This window comes from Scyliorhinus torazame, chromosome 1 (genome assembly GCF_047496885.1).
Source record: "Scyliorhinus torazame isolate Kashiwa2021f chromosome 1, sScyTor2.1, whole genome shotgun sequence".
In the NCBI taxonomy this organism is placed as follows: Eukaryota; Metazoa; Chordata; class Chondrichthyes; order Carcharhiniformes; family Scyliorhinidae; genus Scyliorhinus; species Scyliorhinus torazame.
In genome coordinates, this window is record NC_092707.1 from 415,218,924 (window position 1) to 415,239,835 (window position 20,912).

Below are 20,912 nucleotides of genomic sequence, written 5' to 3' on the forward strand. Positions count from 1 at the left end.
CTGTTACAGTGCAGGGTCTGTGCCGGGGAATGAATTTGATTAGAAACTCTGTTACAGTGCAGGCTCAGTGCTGGGGAATGAATTCTATTGGAAACTCTGTTACAGTGCAGGGTCACTGCTGGGGAATGAATTCTATTAGAAACTCTGTTACAGTGCAGGGTCAGTGCTGGGGAATGAATTCTATTAGAAACTCTGTTACAGTGCAGGGTCAGTGCTGGGGAGTGAATTCTATTGGAAACTCTGTTACAGTGCAGGGTCAGTGCTGGGGAGTGAATTCTATTGGAAACTGTGTTACAGTGCAGGGTCAGTGCTGGGGAATGAATTCTATTAGAAACTCTGTTACAGTGAAGGGTCAGTGCTGGGGAGTGAATTCTATTATAAACTCTGTTACAGTGCAGGGTCAGTGCTGGGGAATGAATTGTATTAGAAACTCTGTTACAGTGCAGGGTCAGTGCCGGGGAATGAATTCTATTAGAAACTCTGTTACAGTGCAGGGTCAGTGCTGGGGATTGAATTCTATTGGAAACTCTGTTACAGTGCAGGGTCAGTGCTGGGGAATGAATTTGACTTGAAACTCTGTTACAGTGCAGGGGAATGAATTCTGTTAGAAACTCTGTTACAGTGCAGGGTCAGTGCGGGGGAATGAATTTGATTAGAAACTCTGTTACAGTGCAGGCTCATTGCTGGGGAGTTAATTCTATTGGAAACTCTGTTACAGTGCAGGGTCAGTGCCGGGGAATGAATTCGACTAGAAACTCTGTTACAGTGCAAGGTCAGTGCCGGGGAATGAATTCTATTGGAAACTCTGTTACAGTGCAGGGTCAGTGCTGGGGAATGAATTCTATTAGAAACTCTGTTACAGTGCAGGGTCAGTGCAGGGGAATGATTTCTATTAGAAACTCTGTTACAGTGCAGGGTCAGTACCGGGAAATGAATTCTATTGGAATCTCTGTTACAGTGCAGGGTCAGTGCTGGGGAATGAATTCTATTAGAAACTCTGTTACAGTGCAGGGTCAGTGCAGGGGAATGATTTCTATTAGAAACTCTCTAACAGTGCTGGGTCAGTGCTGGGGAATGAATTCTATTGGAAACTCTGTTACAGTGCAGGGTCAGTGCTGGGAAATGAATTCTATTAGAAACTCTGTTACAGTGCAGGGTCAGTGCCGGGGAATGAATTTGATTAGAAACTCTGTTACAATGCAGGCTCAGTGCTGGGGAATGAATTCTATTGGAAACTCTTTTACAGTGCAGGGTCAGTGCTGGGGAATGAATTCTATTAGAAACTCTGTTACAGTGCAGGATCAGTGCTGGGGAATGAATTCTATTCGAAACTCTGTTACAGTGCAGGGTCAGTGCTGGGGAGTGAATTCTATTGGAAACTCTGTTACAGTGCAGGGTCAGTGCTGGGGAATGTATTCTATTAGAAACTCTGTTACAGTGCAGGGTCAGTGCTGGGGAATGAATTCTATTCAAAACTCTGTTACAGTGCAGGGTCAGTGCTGGGGAGTGAATTCTATTGGAAACTCTGTTACAGTGCAGGGACAGTGCTGGGGAGTGAATTCTATAAGAAACTCTGTTACAGTGCAGGGTCAGTGCTGGGGAATGAATTCTATTAGAAACTCTGTTACAGTGCAGGGTCAGTGCCGGGGAATGAATTTGATTAGAAACTCTGTTCCAGTGCAGGGGAATGAATTCTGTTAGAAACTCTGTTACAGTGCAGGGTCTGTGCCGGGGAATGAATTTGATTAGAAACTCTGTTACAGTGCAGGCTCAGTGCTGGGGAATGAATTCTATTGGAAACTCTGTTACAGTGCAGGGTCACTGCTGGGGAATGAATTCTATTAGAAACTCTGTTACAGTGCAGGGTCAGTGCTGGGGAATGAATTCTATTAGAAACTCTGTTACAGTGCAGGGTCAGTGCTGGGGAGTGAATTCTATTGGAAACTCTGTTACAGTGCAGGGTCAGTGCTGGGGAGTGAATTCTATTGGAAACTGTGTTACAGTGCAGGGTCAGTGCTGGGGAATGAATTCTATTAGAAACTCTGTTACAGTGAAGGGTCAGTGCTGGGGAGTGAATTCTATTATAAACTCTGTTACAGTGCAGGGTCAGTGCTGGGGAATGAATTGTATTAGAAACTCTGTTACAGTGCAGGGTCAGTGCCGGGGAATGAATTCTATTAGAAACTCTGTTACAGTGCAGGGTCAGTGCTGGGGATTGAATTCTATTGGAAACTCTGTTACAGTGCAGGGTCAGTGCTGGGGAATGAATTTGACTTGAAACTCTGTTACAGTGCAGGGGAATGAATTCTGTTAGAAACTCTGTTACAGTGCAGGGTCAGTGCGGGGGAATGAATTTGATTAGAAACTCTGTTACAGTGCAGGCTCATTGCTGGGGAGTTAATTCTATTGGAAACTCTGTTACAGTGCAGGGTCAGTGCCGGGGAATGAATTCGACTAGGAACTCTGTTACAGTGCAAGGTCAGTGCCGGGGAATGAATTCTATTGGAAACTCTGTTACAGTGCAGGGTCAGTGCTGGGGAATGAATTCTATTAGAAACTCTGTTACAGTGCAGGGTCAGTGCAGGGGAATGATTTCTATTAGAAACTCTGTTACAGTGCAGGGTCAGTACCGGGAAATGAATTCTATTGGAATCTCTGTTACAGTGCAGGGTCAGTGCTGGGGAATGAATTCTATTAGAAACTCTGTTACAGTGCAGGGTCAGTGCTGGGGAGTGAATTCTATTGGAAACTCTGTTACAGTGCAGGGTCAGTGCTGGGGAGTGAATTCTATTAGAAACTCTGTTACAGTGCAGGGTCAGTGCTGGGGATTGAATTCTATTAGAAACTCTGTTACTGTGCAGTGTCAGTGCTGGGGAGTGAATTCTATTATAAACTCTGTTACAGTGCAGGGTCAGTGCTGGGGAATGAATTCTATTAGAAACTCTGTTACAGTGCAGGGTCAGTGCCGGGCAATGAATTCTATTAGAAACTCTGTTACAGTGCAGGGTCAGTGCTGGGGAGTGAATTCTATTGGAAACTTTGTTACAGTGCAGAGTCAGTGCTGGGGAGTGAATTCTATTAGAAACTCTGTTTCAGTGCAGGGTCAGTGCCGGGGAATGAATTCTATTGGAAACTCTGTTACAGTGCAGGGTCAGTGCTGGGGAGTGAATTCTATTGGAAACTCTGTTACAGTGCAGGGTCAGTGTTGGGGAATGAATTCTATTAGAAACTCTGTTACAGTGCAGGGTCAGTGCTGGGGAGTGAATTCTATTGGAAACTCTGTTACAGTGCAGGGTCAGTGCTGGGGAGTGAATTCTATAAGAAACTCTGTTACAGTGCAGGGTCAGTGCCGGGGAATGAATTCTATAAGAAACTCTGTTACAGTGCAGGGTCAGTGCCGGGGAATGAATTCTAGTAGAAACTCTGTTACAGTGCAGGGTCAGTGCTGAGGAGTGAATTCTATTGGAAACTCTATTACAGTGCAGGGTCAGTGCTGGTGAGTGAATTCTATTAGAAACTCTGTTACAGTGCAGGGTCAATGCTGGGGAGTGAATTCTATTAGAAACTCTGTTACAGTGCAGGGTCAGTGCTGGGGAATGAATTCTATTGGCAACTCTGTTACAGTGCAGGGCCAGTGCTGGGGAATGAATTATATTAGAAACTCTGTTACAGAGCAGGTTGAGTGCCGGGGAATGAATTATATTGGAAACTCTGTTACAGTGCAGTGTCTGTGCTGGGGAATGAATTCTATTAGAAACTCTGTTACAGTGCAGGTTCAGTGCCGGGGAAGGAATTATATTGGAAACTCTGTTACAGTGCAGGGTCAGTGCCGGGGAATGAATACGAGTAGAAACTCTGTTACAGTGCAGTGTCTGTGCTGGGGAATGAATTCTATTAGAAACTCTGTTACAGTGCAGGGTCAGTGCCGGGGAATGAATTCTGCACTCTCATTCTTTTAAATCCCATACTTCCGCCCCCCCACCCTCCCCCCCCGCCCACCCCCGCTCCCCAGATGGAGGAATCTGGTTAAAATACCACCGTGAGGGCCAGGGTAATACATACCAGACAACGACATGGTAACTGGATCAGTCAGTGACACCCACAGGGAACAAGGACGGACGATAGCTCAGGGTGAACGCCTGTGGGAACAGGAGAGAGAAAATGAGCATCAGCTAAAGATACTGAACCAGAGTAGATCCGCAAACCACAATAATGCACCTGAGATTACTGAGCAAATCCGCTGAATATATCTGGGAAATCCTGGGAATCTAATGCAGAATTGGAGGAGACCCATCACTGTGACAGATCTGGCAGAGAGTGAAACGCAAATCCCAGACAGTTTCAGCAGGTAGCATTTGGATATTACAGTCCCTGTTACAGCAGTCAGTGGTTGGATATTACAGTCCCTGTTACAGCAGTCAGTGGTTGGATATTACAGTCCCTGTTACAGCAGTCAGTGGTTGGATATTACAGTCCCTGTTACAGCAGTCAGTGTTTGGATATTAAAGTCTCTGTTACAGCAGTCAGTGTTTGGATATTACAGTCCCTGTTACAGCAGTCAGTGTTTGGATATTACAGTCCCTGTTACAGCAGTCAGTGTTTGGATATTACAGTCCCTGTTACAGCAGTCAGTGGTTGGATATTACAGTCTCTGTTACAGCAGTCAGTAGTTGGATATTACAGTCCCTGTTACAGCAGTCAGTGTTTGGATATTACAGTCCCTGTTACAGCAGTCAGTGGTTGGATATTACAGTCCCTGTTACAGCAGTCAGTGATGGGATATTACAGTCCCTGTTACAGCAGTCAGTGTTTGGATATTAAAGTCTCTGTTACAGCAGTCAGTGGTTGGATATTACAGTCCCTGTTACAGCAGTCAGTGGTTAGATATTACAGTCCCTGTTACAGCAGTCAGTGGTTGGATATTACAGTCCCTGTTACAGCAGTCAGTGTTTGGATATTACAGTCTCTGTTACAGCAGTCAGTGGTTGGATATTACAGTCCCTGTTACAGCAGTCAGTGTTTGGATATTACAGTCCCTGTTACAGCAGTCAGTGGTCGGATATTACAGTCCCTGTTACAGCAGTCAGTGATGGGATATTACAGTCCCTGTTACAGCAGTCAGTGTTTGGATATTACAGTCTCTGTTACAGCAGTCAGTGGTTGGATATTACAGTCCCTGTTACAGCAGTCAGTGGTTAGATATTACAGTCCCTGTTACAGCAGTCAGTGTTTGGATATTACAGTCCCTGTTACAGCAGTCAGTGTATGGATATTACAGTCGCTGTTACAGCAAGCAGCATTTGGATATTAGAGTCTCTGGTACAGCAGCCAGCGTTTGGGTATTACAGTCCCTGTTACAGCAGTGTTTGGGACTGGACATATTATAGGTCCTGTAATGCAGTAAACCTTTGGGACTGTGGGTATTACAGTCTCTGTTACTGCAGTAACCATTATGGACTGTTGGTATTACAATACCGTTACAGCAGTCAATGACTTGGACTGTTGATATTACAATCCCTATTACAGCAGTCAATGTTTTGAATTGTGGATATTACAGTTCCTGTTACAGCAGTCAATGTTTTGGACTGTGGATTTAAAATTTTCCATTACTGCAGTCAGCATTTGGGACTGTGGATATTACAGTCCCTGTTAATGCTGTCAGCATTTCGGATTATGGATATTACAATCTCCATTACTGGAGTCAGCTTTTGGGAGTGTGGATATTACAATCTCTGTTACAGATTTTCACAGTGACTTAATTGCAGTGTTAATATAAGCCTACTTGTGACACTAATAAAGATGATTATTATTATTAATCAGTCAGAGTTTGGGACTCAGGATATTACAGTCCCATTACTGCAGTCAGCATTTGGGACTGTGAATATCAATCTCCAATGCTGGAGTTAGCTTTTGGGACTGTGGATATTAAAGTCACAGATACAGCAGTCAATGTTTTGGACTGTAGATATTACTGTCTGCATTACTAAAGTTAGGATTTGGGACTGTGGATATAACAGTTCCTGTTAGTGTATTCTGAGTATGGGACTGTGGATATTATGAATAAAATGAAAATTGCTTATGGTCACAAGTAGGATTCAAATGAAGTTACTGTGAAAAGCCCCTAGTCGCCACATTCGGCGCCTGTTTGGGGAGGCTGTTACGGGAATCGAACCGTGCTGCTGGCCTGTCTTGGTTTGCTTTCAAAGCCAGCGATTTAGCCCTGTGCTAAACAGCCCCTGGTTGGTTATTACAGGTTGGGGATTGTTCTCAATCCGTGTCGGATTAGTGTTGAGTTGGGAAGTTAACTCAATCCGTGTGGGACTGGAGATTGTGTGGATCAGTGTTGGGGTGGAGATTGTGTGGATCAGTGTTGGGCTGGAGATTGTGAGGATGAGTGTTGGGCTGGAGATTGTGAGGATGAGTGTTGGGGTTTAGATTGTGAGGATCAGTGTTGGACTGGAGATTGTGAGGATGAGTGTTGGGGTGGAGATTGTGTGGATCAGTGTTGGGCTGGAGATTGTGAGGATGAGTGTTGGGCTGGAGATTGTGAGGATGAGTGTTGGGCTGGAGATTGTGAGGATCAGTGTTGGACTGGAGATTGTGTGGATCAGTGTTGGGGTGGAGATTGTGTGGATCAGTGTTGGGCTGGAGATTGTGAGGATGAGTGTTGGGCTGGAGATTGTGAGGATGAGTGTTGGGCTGGAGATTGTGAGGATCAGTGTTGGACTGGAGATTGTGAGGATGAGTGTTGGGCTGGAGATTGTGAGGATCAGTGTTGGACTGGAGATTGTGTGGATCAGTGTTGGGCTGGAGATTGTGAGGATGAGTGTTGGGCTGGAGATTGTGAGGATCAGTGTTGGACTGGAGATTGTGTGGATCAGTGTTGGGGTGGAGATTGTGTGGATCAGTGTTGGGCTGGAGATTGTGTGGATCAGTGTTGGGGTTTAGATTGTGAGGATCAGTGTTGGACTGCAGATTGTGAGGATGAGTGTTGGGGTGGAGATTGTGTGGATCAGTGTTGGACTGGAGATTGTGAGGATGAGTGTTGGGCTGGAGATTGTGAGGATCAGTGTTGGACTGGAGATTGTGTGGATCAGTGTTGGGGTGGAGATTGTGTGGATCAGTGTTGGGCTGGAGATTGTGTGGATCAGTGTTGGGGTTTAGATTGTGAGGATCAGTGTTGGACTGCAGATTGTGAGGATGAGTGTTGGGGTGGAGATTGTGTGGATCAGTGTTGGGCTGGAGATTGTGAGGATGAGTGTTGGGCTGGAGATTGTGAGGATGAGTGTTGGGGTGGAGATTGTGAGGATCAGTGTTGGACTGGAGATTGTGAGGATGAGTGTTGGGCTGGAGATTGTGAGGATCAGTGTTGGACTGGAGATTGTGTGGATCAGTGTTGGGGTGGAGATTGTGTGGATCAGTGTTGGGCTGGAGATTGTGTGGATCAGTGTTGGGGTTTAGATTGTGAGGATCAGTGTTGGACTGGAGATTGTGAGGATGAGTGTTGGGGTGGAGATTGTGTGGATCAGTGTTGGGCTGGAGATTGTGAGGATGAGTGTTGGGCTGGAGATTGTGAGGATGAGTGTTGGGGTGGAGATTGTGTGGAGCAGTGTTGGGCTGGAGATTGTGTGGATCAGTGTTGGACTGGAGATTGTGAGGATCAGTGTTGGGCAGGAGATTGTGTGGATCAGTGTTGGGGTGGAGATTGTGAGGATCAGTGTTGGGACTGGAGATTGTGAGGATCAGTGTTGGGCTGGAGATTGTGAGGATGAGTGTTGGGGTGGAGATTGTGTGGATCAGTGTTGGACTGGAGATTGTGAGGATCAGTGTTGGGCAGGAGATTGTGTGGATCAGTGTTGGGGTGGAGATTGTGAGGATCAGTGTTGGGACTGGAGATTGTGTGGATCAGTGTTGGGGTGGAGATTGTGAGGATCAGTGTTGGGCTGGAGATTGTGAGGATCAGTGTTGAGCTGGAGATTGTGAGGATCAGTGTTGGGGTGGAGATTGTGAGGATCAGTGTTGAGCTGGAGATTGTGAGGATCAGTGTTGGGGTGGAGATTGTGTGGATCAGTGTTGGACTGGAGATTGTGTGGATCAGTGTTGGGGTGGAGATTGTGTGGGTCAGTGTTGGGCTGGAGATTGTGAGGATCAGTGTTGAGCTGGAGATTGTGAGGATCAGTGTTGGGGTGGAGATTGTGAGGATCAGTGTTGAGCTGGAGATTGTGAGGATCAGTGTTGGGGTGGAGATTGTGTGGATCAGTGTTGGGCTGGAGATTGTGTGGGTCAGTGTTGGGGTGGAGATTGTGTGGGTCAGTGTTGGGGTGGAGATTGTGTGGATCAGTGTTGGGCTGGAGATTGTGTGGGTCAGTGTTGGGGTGGAGATTGTGAGGATCAGTGTTGGGCTGGAGATTGTGTGGATCAGTGTTGGGCTGGAGATTGTGTGGAGCAGTGTTGGGCTGGAGATTGTGAGGATGAGTGTTGGGCTGGAGATTGTGAGGATCAGTGTTGGGGTGGAGATTGTGTGGATCAGTGTTGGGCTGGAGATTGTGTGGGTCAGTGTTGGGCTGGAGATTGTGAGGATCAGTGTTGAGCTGGAGATTGTGAGGATCAGTGTTGGGGTGGAGATTGTGTGGATCAGTGTTGGGCTGGAGATTGTGTGGATCAGTGTTGGGGTGGAGATTGTGTGGGTCAGTGTTGGGCTGGAGATTGTGAGGATCAGTGTTGAGCTGGAGATTGTGAGGATCAGTGTTGGGGTGGAGATTGTGAGGATCAGTGTTGAGCTGGAGATTGTGAGGATCAGTGTTGGGGTGGAGATTGTGTGGATCAGTGTTGGGCTGGAGATTGTGTGGGTCAGTGTTGGGGTGGAGATTGTGTGGGTCAGTGTTGGGGTGGAGATTGTGTGGATCAGTGTTGGGCTGGAGATTGTGAGGATCAGTGTTGGGCTGGAGATTGTGTGGAGCAGTGTTGGGCTGGAGATTGTGAGGATGAGTGTTGGGCTGGAGATTGTGAGGATCAGTGTTGGGGTGGAGATTGTGTGGATCAGTGTTGGGCTGGAGATTGTGTGGGTCAGTGTTGGGCTGGAGATTGTGAGGATCAGTGTTGGGCTGGAGATTGTGTGGGTCAGTGTTGGGGTGGAGATTGTGTGGGTCAGTGTTGGGGTGGAGATTGTGTGGATCAGTGTTGGGCTGGAGATTGTGAGGATCAGTGTTGGGCTGGAGATTGTGTGGAGCAGTGTTGGGCTGGAGATTGTGAGGATGAGTGTTGGGCTGGAGATTGTGAGGATCAGTGTTGGGGTGGAGATTGTGTGGATCAGTGTTGGGCTGGAGATTGTGAGGATCAGTGTTGGGCTGGAGATTGTGAGGATCAGTGTTCGGGTGGAGATTGTGAGGATCAGAGTTGGGCTGGAGATTGTGCGGATCAGTGTTGGACTGGAGATTGTGTGGATCAGTGTTCGGGTGGAGTTTGTGAGGATCAGAGTTGGGCTGGAGATTGTGCGGATCAGTGTTGGGCTGGAGATTGTGAGGATCAGTGTTGGGGTGGAGATTGTGAGGATCAGAGTTGGGCTGGAGATTGTGCGGATCAGTGTTGGGCTGGAGATTGTGAGGATCAGTGTTGGGGTGGAGATTGTGTGGATCAGTGTTGGGGTGGAGATTGTGAGGATCAGTGTTGGGCTGGAGATTGTGTGGATCAGTGTTGGACTGGAGATTGTGAGGATCAGTGTTGGGCTGGAGATTGTGAGGATCAGTGTTCGGGTGGAGATTGTGAGGATCAGAGTTGGGCTGGAGATTGTGCGGATCAGTGTTGGACTGGAGATTGTGTGGATCAGTGTTGGGGTGGAGATTGTGAGGATCAGTGTTGGGCTGGAGATTGTGTGGATCAGTGTTGGACTGGAGATTGTGAGGATCAGTGTTGGGGTGGAGATTGTGTGGATCAGTGTTGGGCTGGAGATTGTGTGGATCAGTGTTGGACTGGAGATTGTGAGGATCAGTGTTGGGGTGGAGATTGTGTGGATCAGTGTTGGGCTGGAGATTGTGAGGATCAGTGTTGGACTGGAGATTGTGTGGATCAGTGTTGGACTGGAGATTGTATGGGTCAGTGTTGGGCTGGAGATTGTGAGGATCAGTTTTGGGCTGGAGATTGTGAGGATCAGTGTTGGGCTGGAGATTGTGTGGATCAGTGTTGGGCTGGAGATTGTGTGGATCAGTGTTGGGCTGGAGATTGTGTGGATCAGTGTTGGGGTGGAGATTGTGAGGATCAGAGTTGGGCTGGAGATTGTGCGGATCAGTGTTGGACTGGAGATTGTGTGGATCAGTGTTGGGGTGGAGATTGTGAGGATCAGTGTTGGGCTGGAGATTGTGTGGATCAGTGTTGGACTGGAGATTGTGAGGATCAGTGTTGGGGTGGAGATTGTGTGGATCAGTGTTGGGCTGGAGATTGTGTGGATCAGTGTTGGACTGTAGATTGTGAGGATCAGTGTTGGGCTGGAGATTGTGTGGATCAGTGTGGGACTGGAGATTGTGTGGATCAGTGTTGGGGTGGAGATTTTGTCGATCAGTGTTGGGCTGGAGATTGTGTGGATCAGTGTTGGACTGGAGATTGCGTGGATCAGTGTTGGACTGGAGATTGTGAGGATCAGTGTTGGGCTGGAGATTGTGTGGATCAGTGTTGGACTGGAGATTGTGTTGATCAGAGTTGGGCTGGAGATTGTGTGGATCAGTGTTGGACTGGAGATTGTGTTGATCAGAGTTGGGCTGGAGATTGTGAGGATCAGTGTTGGGCTGGAGATTGTGTGGATCAGTGTTGGGCTGGAGATAGTGTGGATCAGTGTCGGGCTGGAGATTGTGTGGATCAGTGTTGGACTGGAGATTGTGAGGATCAGTGTTGGGCTGGAGATTGTGAGGATCAGTGTTGGGCTGGAGATTGTGAGGATCAGTGTTGGGCTGGAGATTGTGTGGATCAGTGTTGGGCTGGAGATTGTGAGGATCAGTGTTGGGCTGGAGATTTTGTTGATCAGTGTTGGGCTGGAGATTGTGTGAATCAGTGTTGGACTGGAGATTGTGTGGATCAGTGTTGGGCTGGAGATTGTGTGGATCGGTGTTGGGGTGGAGATTGTGTGGATCAGTGTTGGGGTGGAGATTGTGTGGATCAGTGTTGGACTGTAGATTGTGTGGATCAGTGTTGGGGTGGAGATTGTGTGGATCGGTGTTGGGCTGGAGATTGTGTGGATCAGTGTTGGACTGTAGATTGTGTGGATCAGTGTTGGGGTGGAGATTGTGAGGATCAGTGTTGGGCTGGAGATTGTGAGGATCATTGTTGGGCTGGAGATTGTGAGGATCAGTGTTGGGCTGGAGATTGTGAGGATCAGTGTTGGGCTTGAGATTGTGTGGATCAGTGTTGGGGTGGAGATTGTGAGGATCAGTGTTGGGCTGGAGATTGTGTGGATCAGTGTTGGGCTGGAGATTGTGTGGATCAGTGTTCGGGTGGAGATTGTGTGGATCAGTGTTGGGCTGGAGATTGTGTGGATCAGTGTTCGGGTGAAGATTGTGAGGATCAGCGTTGGGCTGGAGATTGTGTGGATCAGTGTTGGGGTGGAGATTGTGTGGATCAGTGTTGGGCTGGAGATTGTGTGGATCAGTGTTGGACTGGAGATTGTGTGGATCAGTGTTGGGCTGGAGATTGTGAGGATCAGTGTTGGGCTGGAGATTGTGTGGATCGGTGTTGGGCTGGAGATTGTGAGGTTCAGTGTTGGGGTGGAGATTGTGTGGATCAGTGTTGGGGTGGAGATTGTGAGGATCAGTGTTGGGGTGGAGATTGTGTGGATCAGTGTTGGGGTGGAGATTGTGAGGATCAGTGTTGGGGTGGAGATTGTGTGGATCAGTGTTGCACTGGAGATTGTGTGGGTCAGTATTGGGGTAGAGATTGTGAGGATCAGTGTTGGCCTGGAGATTGTGTGGATCAGTGTTGGACTGGAGATGGTGTGGATCAGTGTTGGGCTGGAGATTGTGTGGGTCAGTATTGGGGTAGAGATTGTGAGGATCAGTGTTGGCCTGGAGATTGTGAGGATCATTGTTGGACTGGAGATTGTGAGGATCGGTGTTGGGGTGGAGATTGTGTGGATCAGTGTTGGGCTGGAGATTGTGAGGATCAGTGTTGGGCTGGAGATTGTGAGGATCAGTGTTGGGCTGGAGATTGTGATGATCAGTGTTGGACTGGAGATTGTGAGGATCAGTGTTGGGCTGGAGATTGTGTGGATCAGTGTTGGGCTGGAGATTGTGTGGATCAGTGTTGGGCTGGAGATTGTGTGGGTCAGTATTGGGGTAGAGATTGTGAGGATCAGTGTTGGACTGGAGATTGTGTGGATCAGTGTTGGACTGGAGATTGTGTGGATCAGTGTTGGGCTGGAGATTGTGAGGATCAGAGTTGGGCTGGAGATTGTGTGGATCGGTGTTGGGCTGGAGATTGTGAGGTTCAGTGTTGGGGTGGAGATTGTGTGGATCAGTGTTGGGGTGGAGATTGTGAGGATCAGTGTTGGGGTGGAGATTGTGTGGATCAGTGTTGGGGTGGAGATTGTGTGGGTCAGTGTTGGGCTGGAGATTGTGTGGATCAGTGTTGGGCTGGAGATTGTGAGGATCAGTGTTGGGCTGGAGATTGTGAGGATCAGTGTTGGGGTGGAGATTGTGAGGATCAGTGTTGGGCTGGAGATTGTGTGGATCAGTGTTGGGCTGGAGATTGTGTGGGTCAGTGTTGGGCTGGAGATTGTGAGGATCAGTGTTGGGGTGGAGATTGTGAGGATCAGTGTTGGGCTGGAGATTGTGAGGATCAGTGTTGGGCTGGAGATTGTGAGGATCAGTGTTGGGCTGGAGATTGTGATGATCAGTGTTGGGCTGGATATTGTGAGGATCAGTGTTGGGCTGGAGATTGTGTGGATCAGTGTTGGGCTGGAGATTGTGTGGATCAGTGTTGGGATGGAGATTGTGTGGATCAGTGTTGGGCTGGAGATTGTGTGGATCAGTGTTCGGGTGGAGATTGTGTGGATCAGTGTTGGGCTGGAGATTGTGTGGATCAGTGTTCGGGTGGAGATTGTGAGGATCAGCGTTGGGCTGGAGATTGTGTGGATCAGTGTTGGGGTGGAGATTGTGTGGATCAGTGTTGGGCTGGAGATTGTGTGGATCAGTGTTCGGGTGGAGATTGTGAGGATCAGTGTTTGGCTGGAGATTGTGAGGATCAGTGTTGGGCTGGAGATTGTGTGGATCAGTGTTGGACTGGAGATTGTGTGGATCAGTGTTGGGCTGGAGATTGTGAGGATCAGAGTTGGGCTGGAGATTGTGTGGATCGGTGTTGGGCTGGAGATTGTGAGGTTCAGTGTTGGTGTGGAGATTGTGTGGATCAGTGTTGGACTGGAGATTGTGTGGATCAGTGTTGGGCTGGAGATTGTGAGGATCAGAGTTGGGCTGGAGATTGTGTGGATCGGTGTTGGGCTGGAGATTGTGAGGTTCAGTGTTGGTGTGGAGATTGTGTGGATCAGTGTTGGGGTGGAGATTGTGAGGATCAGAGTTGGGCTGGAGATTGTGTGGGTCAGTGTTGGGCTGGAGATTGTGAGGTTCAGTGTTGGTGTGGAGATTGTGTGGATCAGTGTTGGGGTGGAGATTGTGAGGATCAGAGTTGGGCTGGAGATTGTGTGGATCAGTGTTGGGCTGGAGATTGTGAGGTTCAGTGTTGGGGTGGAGATTGTGTGGATCAGTGTTGGGGTGGAGATTGTGAGGATCTGTGTTGGGCTGGAGATTGTGAGGATCAGAGTTGGGCTGGTGATTGTGTGGATCAGTGTTGGGGTAGAGATTGTGAGGATCAGTGTTGGGGTGGAGATTGTGAGGATCAGTGTTGGGCTGGATATTGTGAGGATCAGTGTTGGGCTGGAGATTGTGTGGATCAGTGTTCGGGTGGAGATTGTGAGGATCAGTGTTTGGCTGGAGATTGTGAGGATCAGTGTTGGGCTGGAGATTGTGTGGATCAGTGTTGGACTGGAGATTGTGTGGATCAGTGTTGGGCTGGAGATTGTGAGGATCAGAGTTGGGCTGGAGATTGTGTGGATCGGTGTTGGGCTGGAGATTGTGAGGATCAGAGTTGGGCTGGAGATTGTGTGGATCAGTGTTGGGCTGGAGATTGTGCGGATCAGCGTTGGGCTGGAGATTGTGAGGTTCAGTGTTGGTGTGGAGATTGTGTGGATCAGTGTTGGACTGGAGATTGTGTGGATCAGTGTTGGGCTGGAGATTGTGAGGATCAGAGTTGGGCTGGAGATTGTGTGGATCGGTGTTGGGCTGGAGATTGTGAGGTTCAGTGTTGGTGTGGAGATTGTGTGGATCAGTGTTGGGGTGGAGATTGTGAGGATCAGAGTTGGGCTGGAGATTGTGTGGGTCAGTGTTGGGCTGGAGATTGTGAGGTTCAGTGTTGGTGTGGAGATTGTGTGGATCAGTGTTGGGGTGGAGATTGTGAGGATCAGAGTTGGGCTGGAGATTGTGTGGATCAGTGTTGGGCTGGAGATTGTGAGGTTCAGTGTTGGGGTGGAGATTGTGTGGATCAGTGTTGGGGTGGAGATTGTGAGGATCTGTGTTGGGCTGGAGATTGTGAGGATCAGAGTTGGGCTGGTGATTGTGTGGATCAGTGTTGGGGTAGAGATTGTGAGGATCAGTGTTGGGGTGGAGATTGTGAGGATCAGTGTTGGGCTGGATATTGTGAGGATCAGTGTTGGGCTGGAGATTGTGTGGATCAGTGTTCGGGTGGAGATTGTGTGGATCAGTGTTGGGCTGGAGATTGTGTGGATCAGTGTTCGGGTGGAGATTGTGAGGATCAGCGTTGGGCTGGAGATTGTGTGGATCAGTGTTGGGGTGGAGATTGTGTGGATCAGTGTTGGGCTGGAGATTGTGTGGATCAGTGTTCGGGTGGAGATTGTGAGGATCAGTGTTGGGCTGGAGATTGTGAGGATCAGTGTTGGGCTGGAGATTGTGTGGGTCAGTATTGGGGTAGAGATTGTGAGGATCAGTGTTGGATCGGAGATTGTGTGGATCAGTGTTGGACTGGAGATTGTGTGGATCAGTGTTGGGCTGGAGATTGTGAGGATCAGTGTTGGGCTGGAGATTGTGTGGATCGGTGTTGGGCTGGAGATTGAGAGGTTCAGTGTTGGGGTGGAGATTGTGTGGATCAGTGTTGGGGTGGAGATTGTGAGGATCAGTGTTGGGGTGGAGATTGTGTGGATCAGTGTTGGGGTGGAGATTGTGAGGATCAGTGTTGGGGTGGAGATTGTGTGGATCAGTGTTGCACTGGAGATTGTGTGGGTCAGTATTGGGGTAGAGATTGTGAGGATCAGTGTTGGCCTGGAGATTGTGTGGATCAGTGTTGGACTGGAGATGGTGTGGATCAGTGTTGGGCTGGAGATTGTGTGGGTCAGTATTGGGGTAGAGATTGTGAGGATCAGTGTTGGCCTGGAGATTGTGAGGATCATTGTTGGACTGGAGATTGTGTGGATCGGTGTTGGGGTGGAGATTGTGTGGATCAGTGTTGGGCTGGAGATTGTGAGGATCAGTGTTGGGCTGGAGATTGTGAGGATCAGTGTTGGGCTGGAGATTGTGATGATCAGTGTTGGACTGGAGATTGTGAGGATCAGTGTTGGGCTGGAGATTGTGTGGATCAGTGTTGGGCTGGAGATTGTGTGGATCAGTGTTGGGCTGGAGATTGTGTGGGTCAGTATTGGGGTAGAGATTGTGAGGATCAGTGTTGGACTGGAGATTGTGTGGATCAGTGTTGGACTGGAGATTGTGTGGATCAGTGTTGGGCTGGAGATTGTGAGGATCAGAGTTGGGCTGGACATTGTGTGGATCGGTGTTGGGCTGGAGATTGTGAGGTTCAGTGTTGGGGTGGAGATTGTGTGGATCAGTGTTGGGGTGGAGATTGTGAGGATCAGTGTTGGGGTGGAGATTGTGTGGATCAGTGTTGGGGTGGAGATTGTGTGGGTCAGTGTTGGGCTGGAGATTGTGTGGATCAGTGTTGGGCTGGAGATTGTGAGGATCAGTGTTGGGGTGGAGATTGTGAGGATCAGTGTTGGGCTGGAGATTGTGAGGATCAGTGTTGGGGTGGAGATTGTGAGGATCAGTGTTGGGCTGGAGATTGTGTGGATCAGTGTTGGGGTGGAGATTGTGTGGGTCAGTGTTGGGCTGGAGATTGTGAGGATCAGTGTTGGGGTGGAGATTGTGAGGATCAGTGTTGGGCTGGAGATTGTGAGGATCAGTGTTGGGCTGGAGATTGTGAGGATCAGTGTTGGGCTGGAGATTGTGATGATCAGTGTTGGGCTGGAGATTGTGAGGATGAGTGTTGGGCTGGAGATTGTGAGGATGAGTGTTGGGCTGGAGATTGTGAGGATCAGTGTTGGACTGGAGATTGTGAGGATGAGTGTTGGGCTGGAGATTGTGAGGATCAGTGTTGGACTGGAGATTGTGTGGATCAGTGTTGGGCTGGAGATTGTGAGGATGAGTGTTGGGCTGGAGATTGTGAGGATCAGTGTTGGACTGGAGATTGTGTGGATCAGTGTTGGGGTGGAGATTGTGTGGATCAGTGTTGGGCTGGAGATTGTGTGGATCAGTGTTGGGGTTTAGATTGTGAGGATCAGTGTTGGACTGCAGATTGTGAGGATGAGTGTTGGGGTGGAGATTGTGTGGATCAGTGTTGGACTGGAGATTGTGAGGATGAGTGTTGGGCTGGAGATTGTGAGGATCAGTGTTGGACTGGAGATTGTGTGGATCAGTGTTGGGGTGGAGATTGTGTGGATCAGTGTTGGGCTGGAGATTGTGTGGATCAGTGTTGGGGTTTAGATTGTGAGGATCAGTGTTGGACTGCAGATTGTGAGGATGAGTGTTGGGGTGGAGATTGTGTGGATCAGTGTTGGGCTGGAGATTGTGAGGATGAGTGTTGGGCTGGAGATTGTGAGGATGAGTGTTGGGGTGGAGATTGTGAGGATCAGTGTTGGACTGGAGATTGTGAGGATGAGTGTTGGGCTGGAGATTGTGAGGATCAGTGTTGGACTGGAGATTGTGTGGATCAGTGTTGGGGTGGAGATTGTGTGGATCAGTGTTGGGCTGGAGATTGTGTGGATCAGTGTTGGGGTTTAGATTGTGAGGATCAGTGTTGGACTGGAGATTGTGAGGATGAGTGTTGGGGTGGAGATTGTGTGGATCAGTGTTGGGCTGGAGATTGTGAGGATGAGTGTTGGGCTGGAGATTGTGAGGATGAGTGTTGGGGTGGAGATTGTGTGGAGCAGTGTTGGGCTGGAGATTGTGTGGATCAGTGTTGGACTGGAGATTGTGAGGATCAGTGTTGGGCAGGAGATTGTGTGGATCAGTGTTGGGGTGGAGATTGTGAGGATCAGTGTTGGGACTGGAGATTGTGAGGATCAGTGTTGGGCTGGAGATTGTGAGGATGAGTGTTGGGGTGGAGATTGTGTGGATCAGTGTTGGACTGGAGATTGTGAGGATCAGTGTTGGGCAGGAGATTGTGTGGATCAGTGTTGGGGTGGAGATTGTGAGGATCAGTGTTGGGACTGGAGATTGTGTGGATCAGTGTTGGGGTGGAGATTGTGAGGATCAGTGTTGGGCTGGAGATTGTGAGGATCAGTGTTGAGCTGGAGATTGTGAGGATCAGTGTTGGGGTGGAGATTGTGAGGATCAGTGTTGAGCTGGAGATTGTGAGGATCAGTGTTGGGGTGGAGATTGTGTGGATCAGTGTTGGACTGGAGATTGTGTGGATCAGTGTTGGGGTGGAGATTGTGTGGGTCAGTGTTGGGCTGGAGATTGTGAGGATCAGTGTTGAGCTGGAGATTGTGAGGATCAGTGTTGGGGTGGAGATTGTGAGGATCAGTGTTGAGCTGGAGATTGTGAGGATCAGTGTTGGGGTGGAGATTGTGTGGATCAGTGTTGGGCTGGAGATTGTGTGGGTCAGTGTTGGGGTGGAGATTGTGTGGGTCAGTGTTGGGGTGGAGATTGTGTGGATCAGTGTTGGGCTGGAGATTGTGTGGGTCAGTGTTGGGGTGGAGATTGTGAGGATCAGTGTTGGGCTGGAGATTGTGTGGATCAGTGTTGGGCTGGAGATTGTGTGGAGCAGTGTTGGGCTGGAGATTGTGAGGATGAGTGTTGGGCTGGAGATTGTGAGGATCAGTGTTGGGGTGGAGATTGTGTGGATCAGTGTTGGGCTGGAGATTGTGTGGGTCAGTGTTGGGCTGGAGATTGTGAGGATCAGTGTTGAGCTGGAGATTGTGAGGATCAGTGTTGGGGTGGAGATTGTGTGGATCAGTGTTGGGCTGGAGATTGTGTGGATCAGTGTTGGGGTGGAGATTGTGTGGGTCAGTGTTGGGCTGGAGATTGTGAGGATCAGTGTTGAGCTGGAGATTGTGAGGATCAGTGTTGGGGTGGAGATTGTGAGGATCAGTGTTGAGCTGGAGATTGTGAGGATCAGTGTTGGGGTGGAGATTGTGTGGATCAGTGTTGGGCTGGAGATTGTGTGGGTCAGTGTTGGGGTGGAGATTGTGTGGGTCAGTGTTGGGGTGGAGATTGTGTGGATCAGTGTTGGGCTGGAGATTGTGAGGATCAGTGTTGGGCTGGAGATTGTGTGGAGCAGTGTTGGGCTGGAGATTGTGAGGATGAGTGTTGGGCTGGAGATTGTGAGGATCAGTGTTGGGGTGGAGATTGTGTGGATCAGTGTTGGGCTGGAGATTGTGTGGGTCAGTGTTGGGCTGGAGATTGTGAGGATCAGTGTTGGGCTGGAGATTGTGTGGGTCAGTGTTGGGGTGGAGATTGTGTGGGTCAGTGTTGGGGTGGAGATTGTGTGGATCAGTGTTGGGCTGGAGATTGTGAGGATCAGTGTTGGGCTGGAGATTGTGTGGAGCAGTGTTGGGCTGGAGATTGTGAGGATGAGTGTTGGGCTGGAGATTGTGAGGATCAGTGTTGGGGTGGAGATTGTGTGGATCAGTGTTGGGCTGGAGATTGTGAGGATCAGTGTTGGGCTGGAGATTGTGAGGATCAGTGTTCGGGTGGAGATTGTGAGGATCAGAGTTGGGCTGGAGATTGTGCGGATCAGTGTTGGACTGGAGATTGTGTGGATCAGTGTTCGGGTGGAGTTTGTGAGGATCAGAGTTGGGCTGGAGATTGTGCGGATCAGTGTTGGGCTGGAGATTGTGAGGATCAGTGTTGGGGTGGAGATTGTGAGGATCAGAGTTGGGCTGGAGATTGTGCGGATCAGTGTTGGGCTGGAGATTGTGAGGATCAGTGTTGGGGTGGAGATTGTGTGGATCAGTGTTGGGGTGGAGATTGTGAGGATCAGTGTTGGGCTGGAGATTGTGTGGATCAGTGTTGGACTGGAGATTGTGAGGATCAGTGTTGGGCTGGAGATTGTGAGGATCAGTGTTCGGGTGGAGATTGTGAGGATCAGAGTTGGGCTGGAGATTGTGCGGATCAGTGTTGGACTGGAGATTGTGTGGATCAGTGTTGGGGTGGAGATTGTGAGGATCAGTGTTGGGCTGGAGATTGTGTGGATCAGTGTTGGACTGGAGATTGTGAGGATCAGTGTTGGGGTGGAGATTGTGTGGATCAGTGTTGGGCTGGAGATTGTGTGGATCAGTGTTGGACTGGAGATTGTGAGGATCAGTGTTGGGGTGGAGATTGTGTGGATCAGTGTTGGGCTGGAGATTGTGAGGATCAGTGTTGGACTGGAGATTGTGTGGATCAGTGTTGGACTGGAGATTGTATGGGTCAGTGTTGGGCTGGAGATTGTGAGGATCAGTTTTGGGCTGGAGATTGTGAGGATCAGTGTTGGGCTGGAGATTGTGTGGATCAGTGTTGGGCTGGAGATTGTGTGGATCAGTGTTGGGCTGGAGATTGTGTGGATCAGTGTTGGGGTGGAGATTGTGAGGATCAGAGTTGGGCTGGAGATTGTGCGGATCAGTGTTGGACTGGAGATTGTGTGGATCAGTGTTGGGGTGGAGATTGTGAGGATCAGTGTTGGGCTGGAGATTGTGTGGATCAGTGTTGGACTGGAGATTGTGAGGATCAGTGTTGGGGTGGAGATTGTGTGGATCAGTGTTGGGCTGGAGATTGTGTGGATCAGTGTTGGACTGTAGATTGTGAGGATCAGTGTTGGGCTGGAGATTGTGTGGATCAGTGTGGGACTGGAGATTGTGTGGATCAGTGTTGGGGTGGAGATTTTGTCGATCAGTGTTGGGCTGGAGATTGTGTGGATCAGTGTTGGACTGGAGATTGCGTGGATCAGTGTTGGACTGGAGATTGTGAGGATCAGTGTTGGGCTGGAGATTGTGTGGATCAGTGTTGGACTGGAGATTGTGTTGATCAGAGTTGGGCTGGAGATTGTGTGGATCAGTGTTGGACTGGAGATTGTGTTGATCAGAGTTGGGCTGGAGATTGTGAGGATCAGTGTTGGGCTGGAGATTGTGTGGATCAGTGTTGGGCTGGAGATAGTGTGGATCAGTGTCGGGCTGGAGATTGTGTGGATCAGTATTGGACTGGAGATTGTGAGGATCAGTGTTGGGCTGGAGATTGTGAGGATCAGTGTTGGGCTGGAGATTGTGAGGATCAGTGTTGGGCTGGAGATTGTGTGGATCAGTGTTGGGCTGGAGATTGTGAGGATCAGTGTTGGGCTGGAGATTTTGTTGATCAGTGTTGGGCTGGAGATTGTGTGAATCAGTGTTGGACTGGAGATTGTGTGGATCAGTGTTGGGCTGGAGATTGTGTGGATCGGTGTTGGGGTGGAGATTGTGTGGATCAGTGTTGGGGTGGAGATTGTGTGGATCAGTGTTGGACTGTAGATTGTGTGGATCAGTGTTGGGGTGGAGATTGTGTGGATCGGTGTTGGGCTGGAGA

At 49.2% G+C, this 20,912-nt stretch overlaps 1 protein-coding gene across 6 annotated transcripts in view; it reads right to left on the bottom strand.

Annotated features, from left to right (window-relative positions):
• The window catches only part of LOC140428567 (stathmin-4-like), a 290,346-nt gene that overhangs the window by 133,853 nt on the left and 135,581 nt on the right, over positions 1 to 20,912 (bottom strand). For all 6 annotated transcript variants that reach the window (XM_072515218.1, XM_072515226.1, XM_072515200.1 and 3 more), the window contains exon 2: positions 4,063 to 4,139. In XM_072515218.1, coding sequence (XP_072371319.1) covers positions 4,063 to 4,075 — 13 coding nt within the window. In that variant the 5' untranslated portion in view covers positions 4,076 to 4,139. The remainder of the gene's footprint in view (positions 1 to 4,062; positions 4,140 to 20,912) is intronic.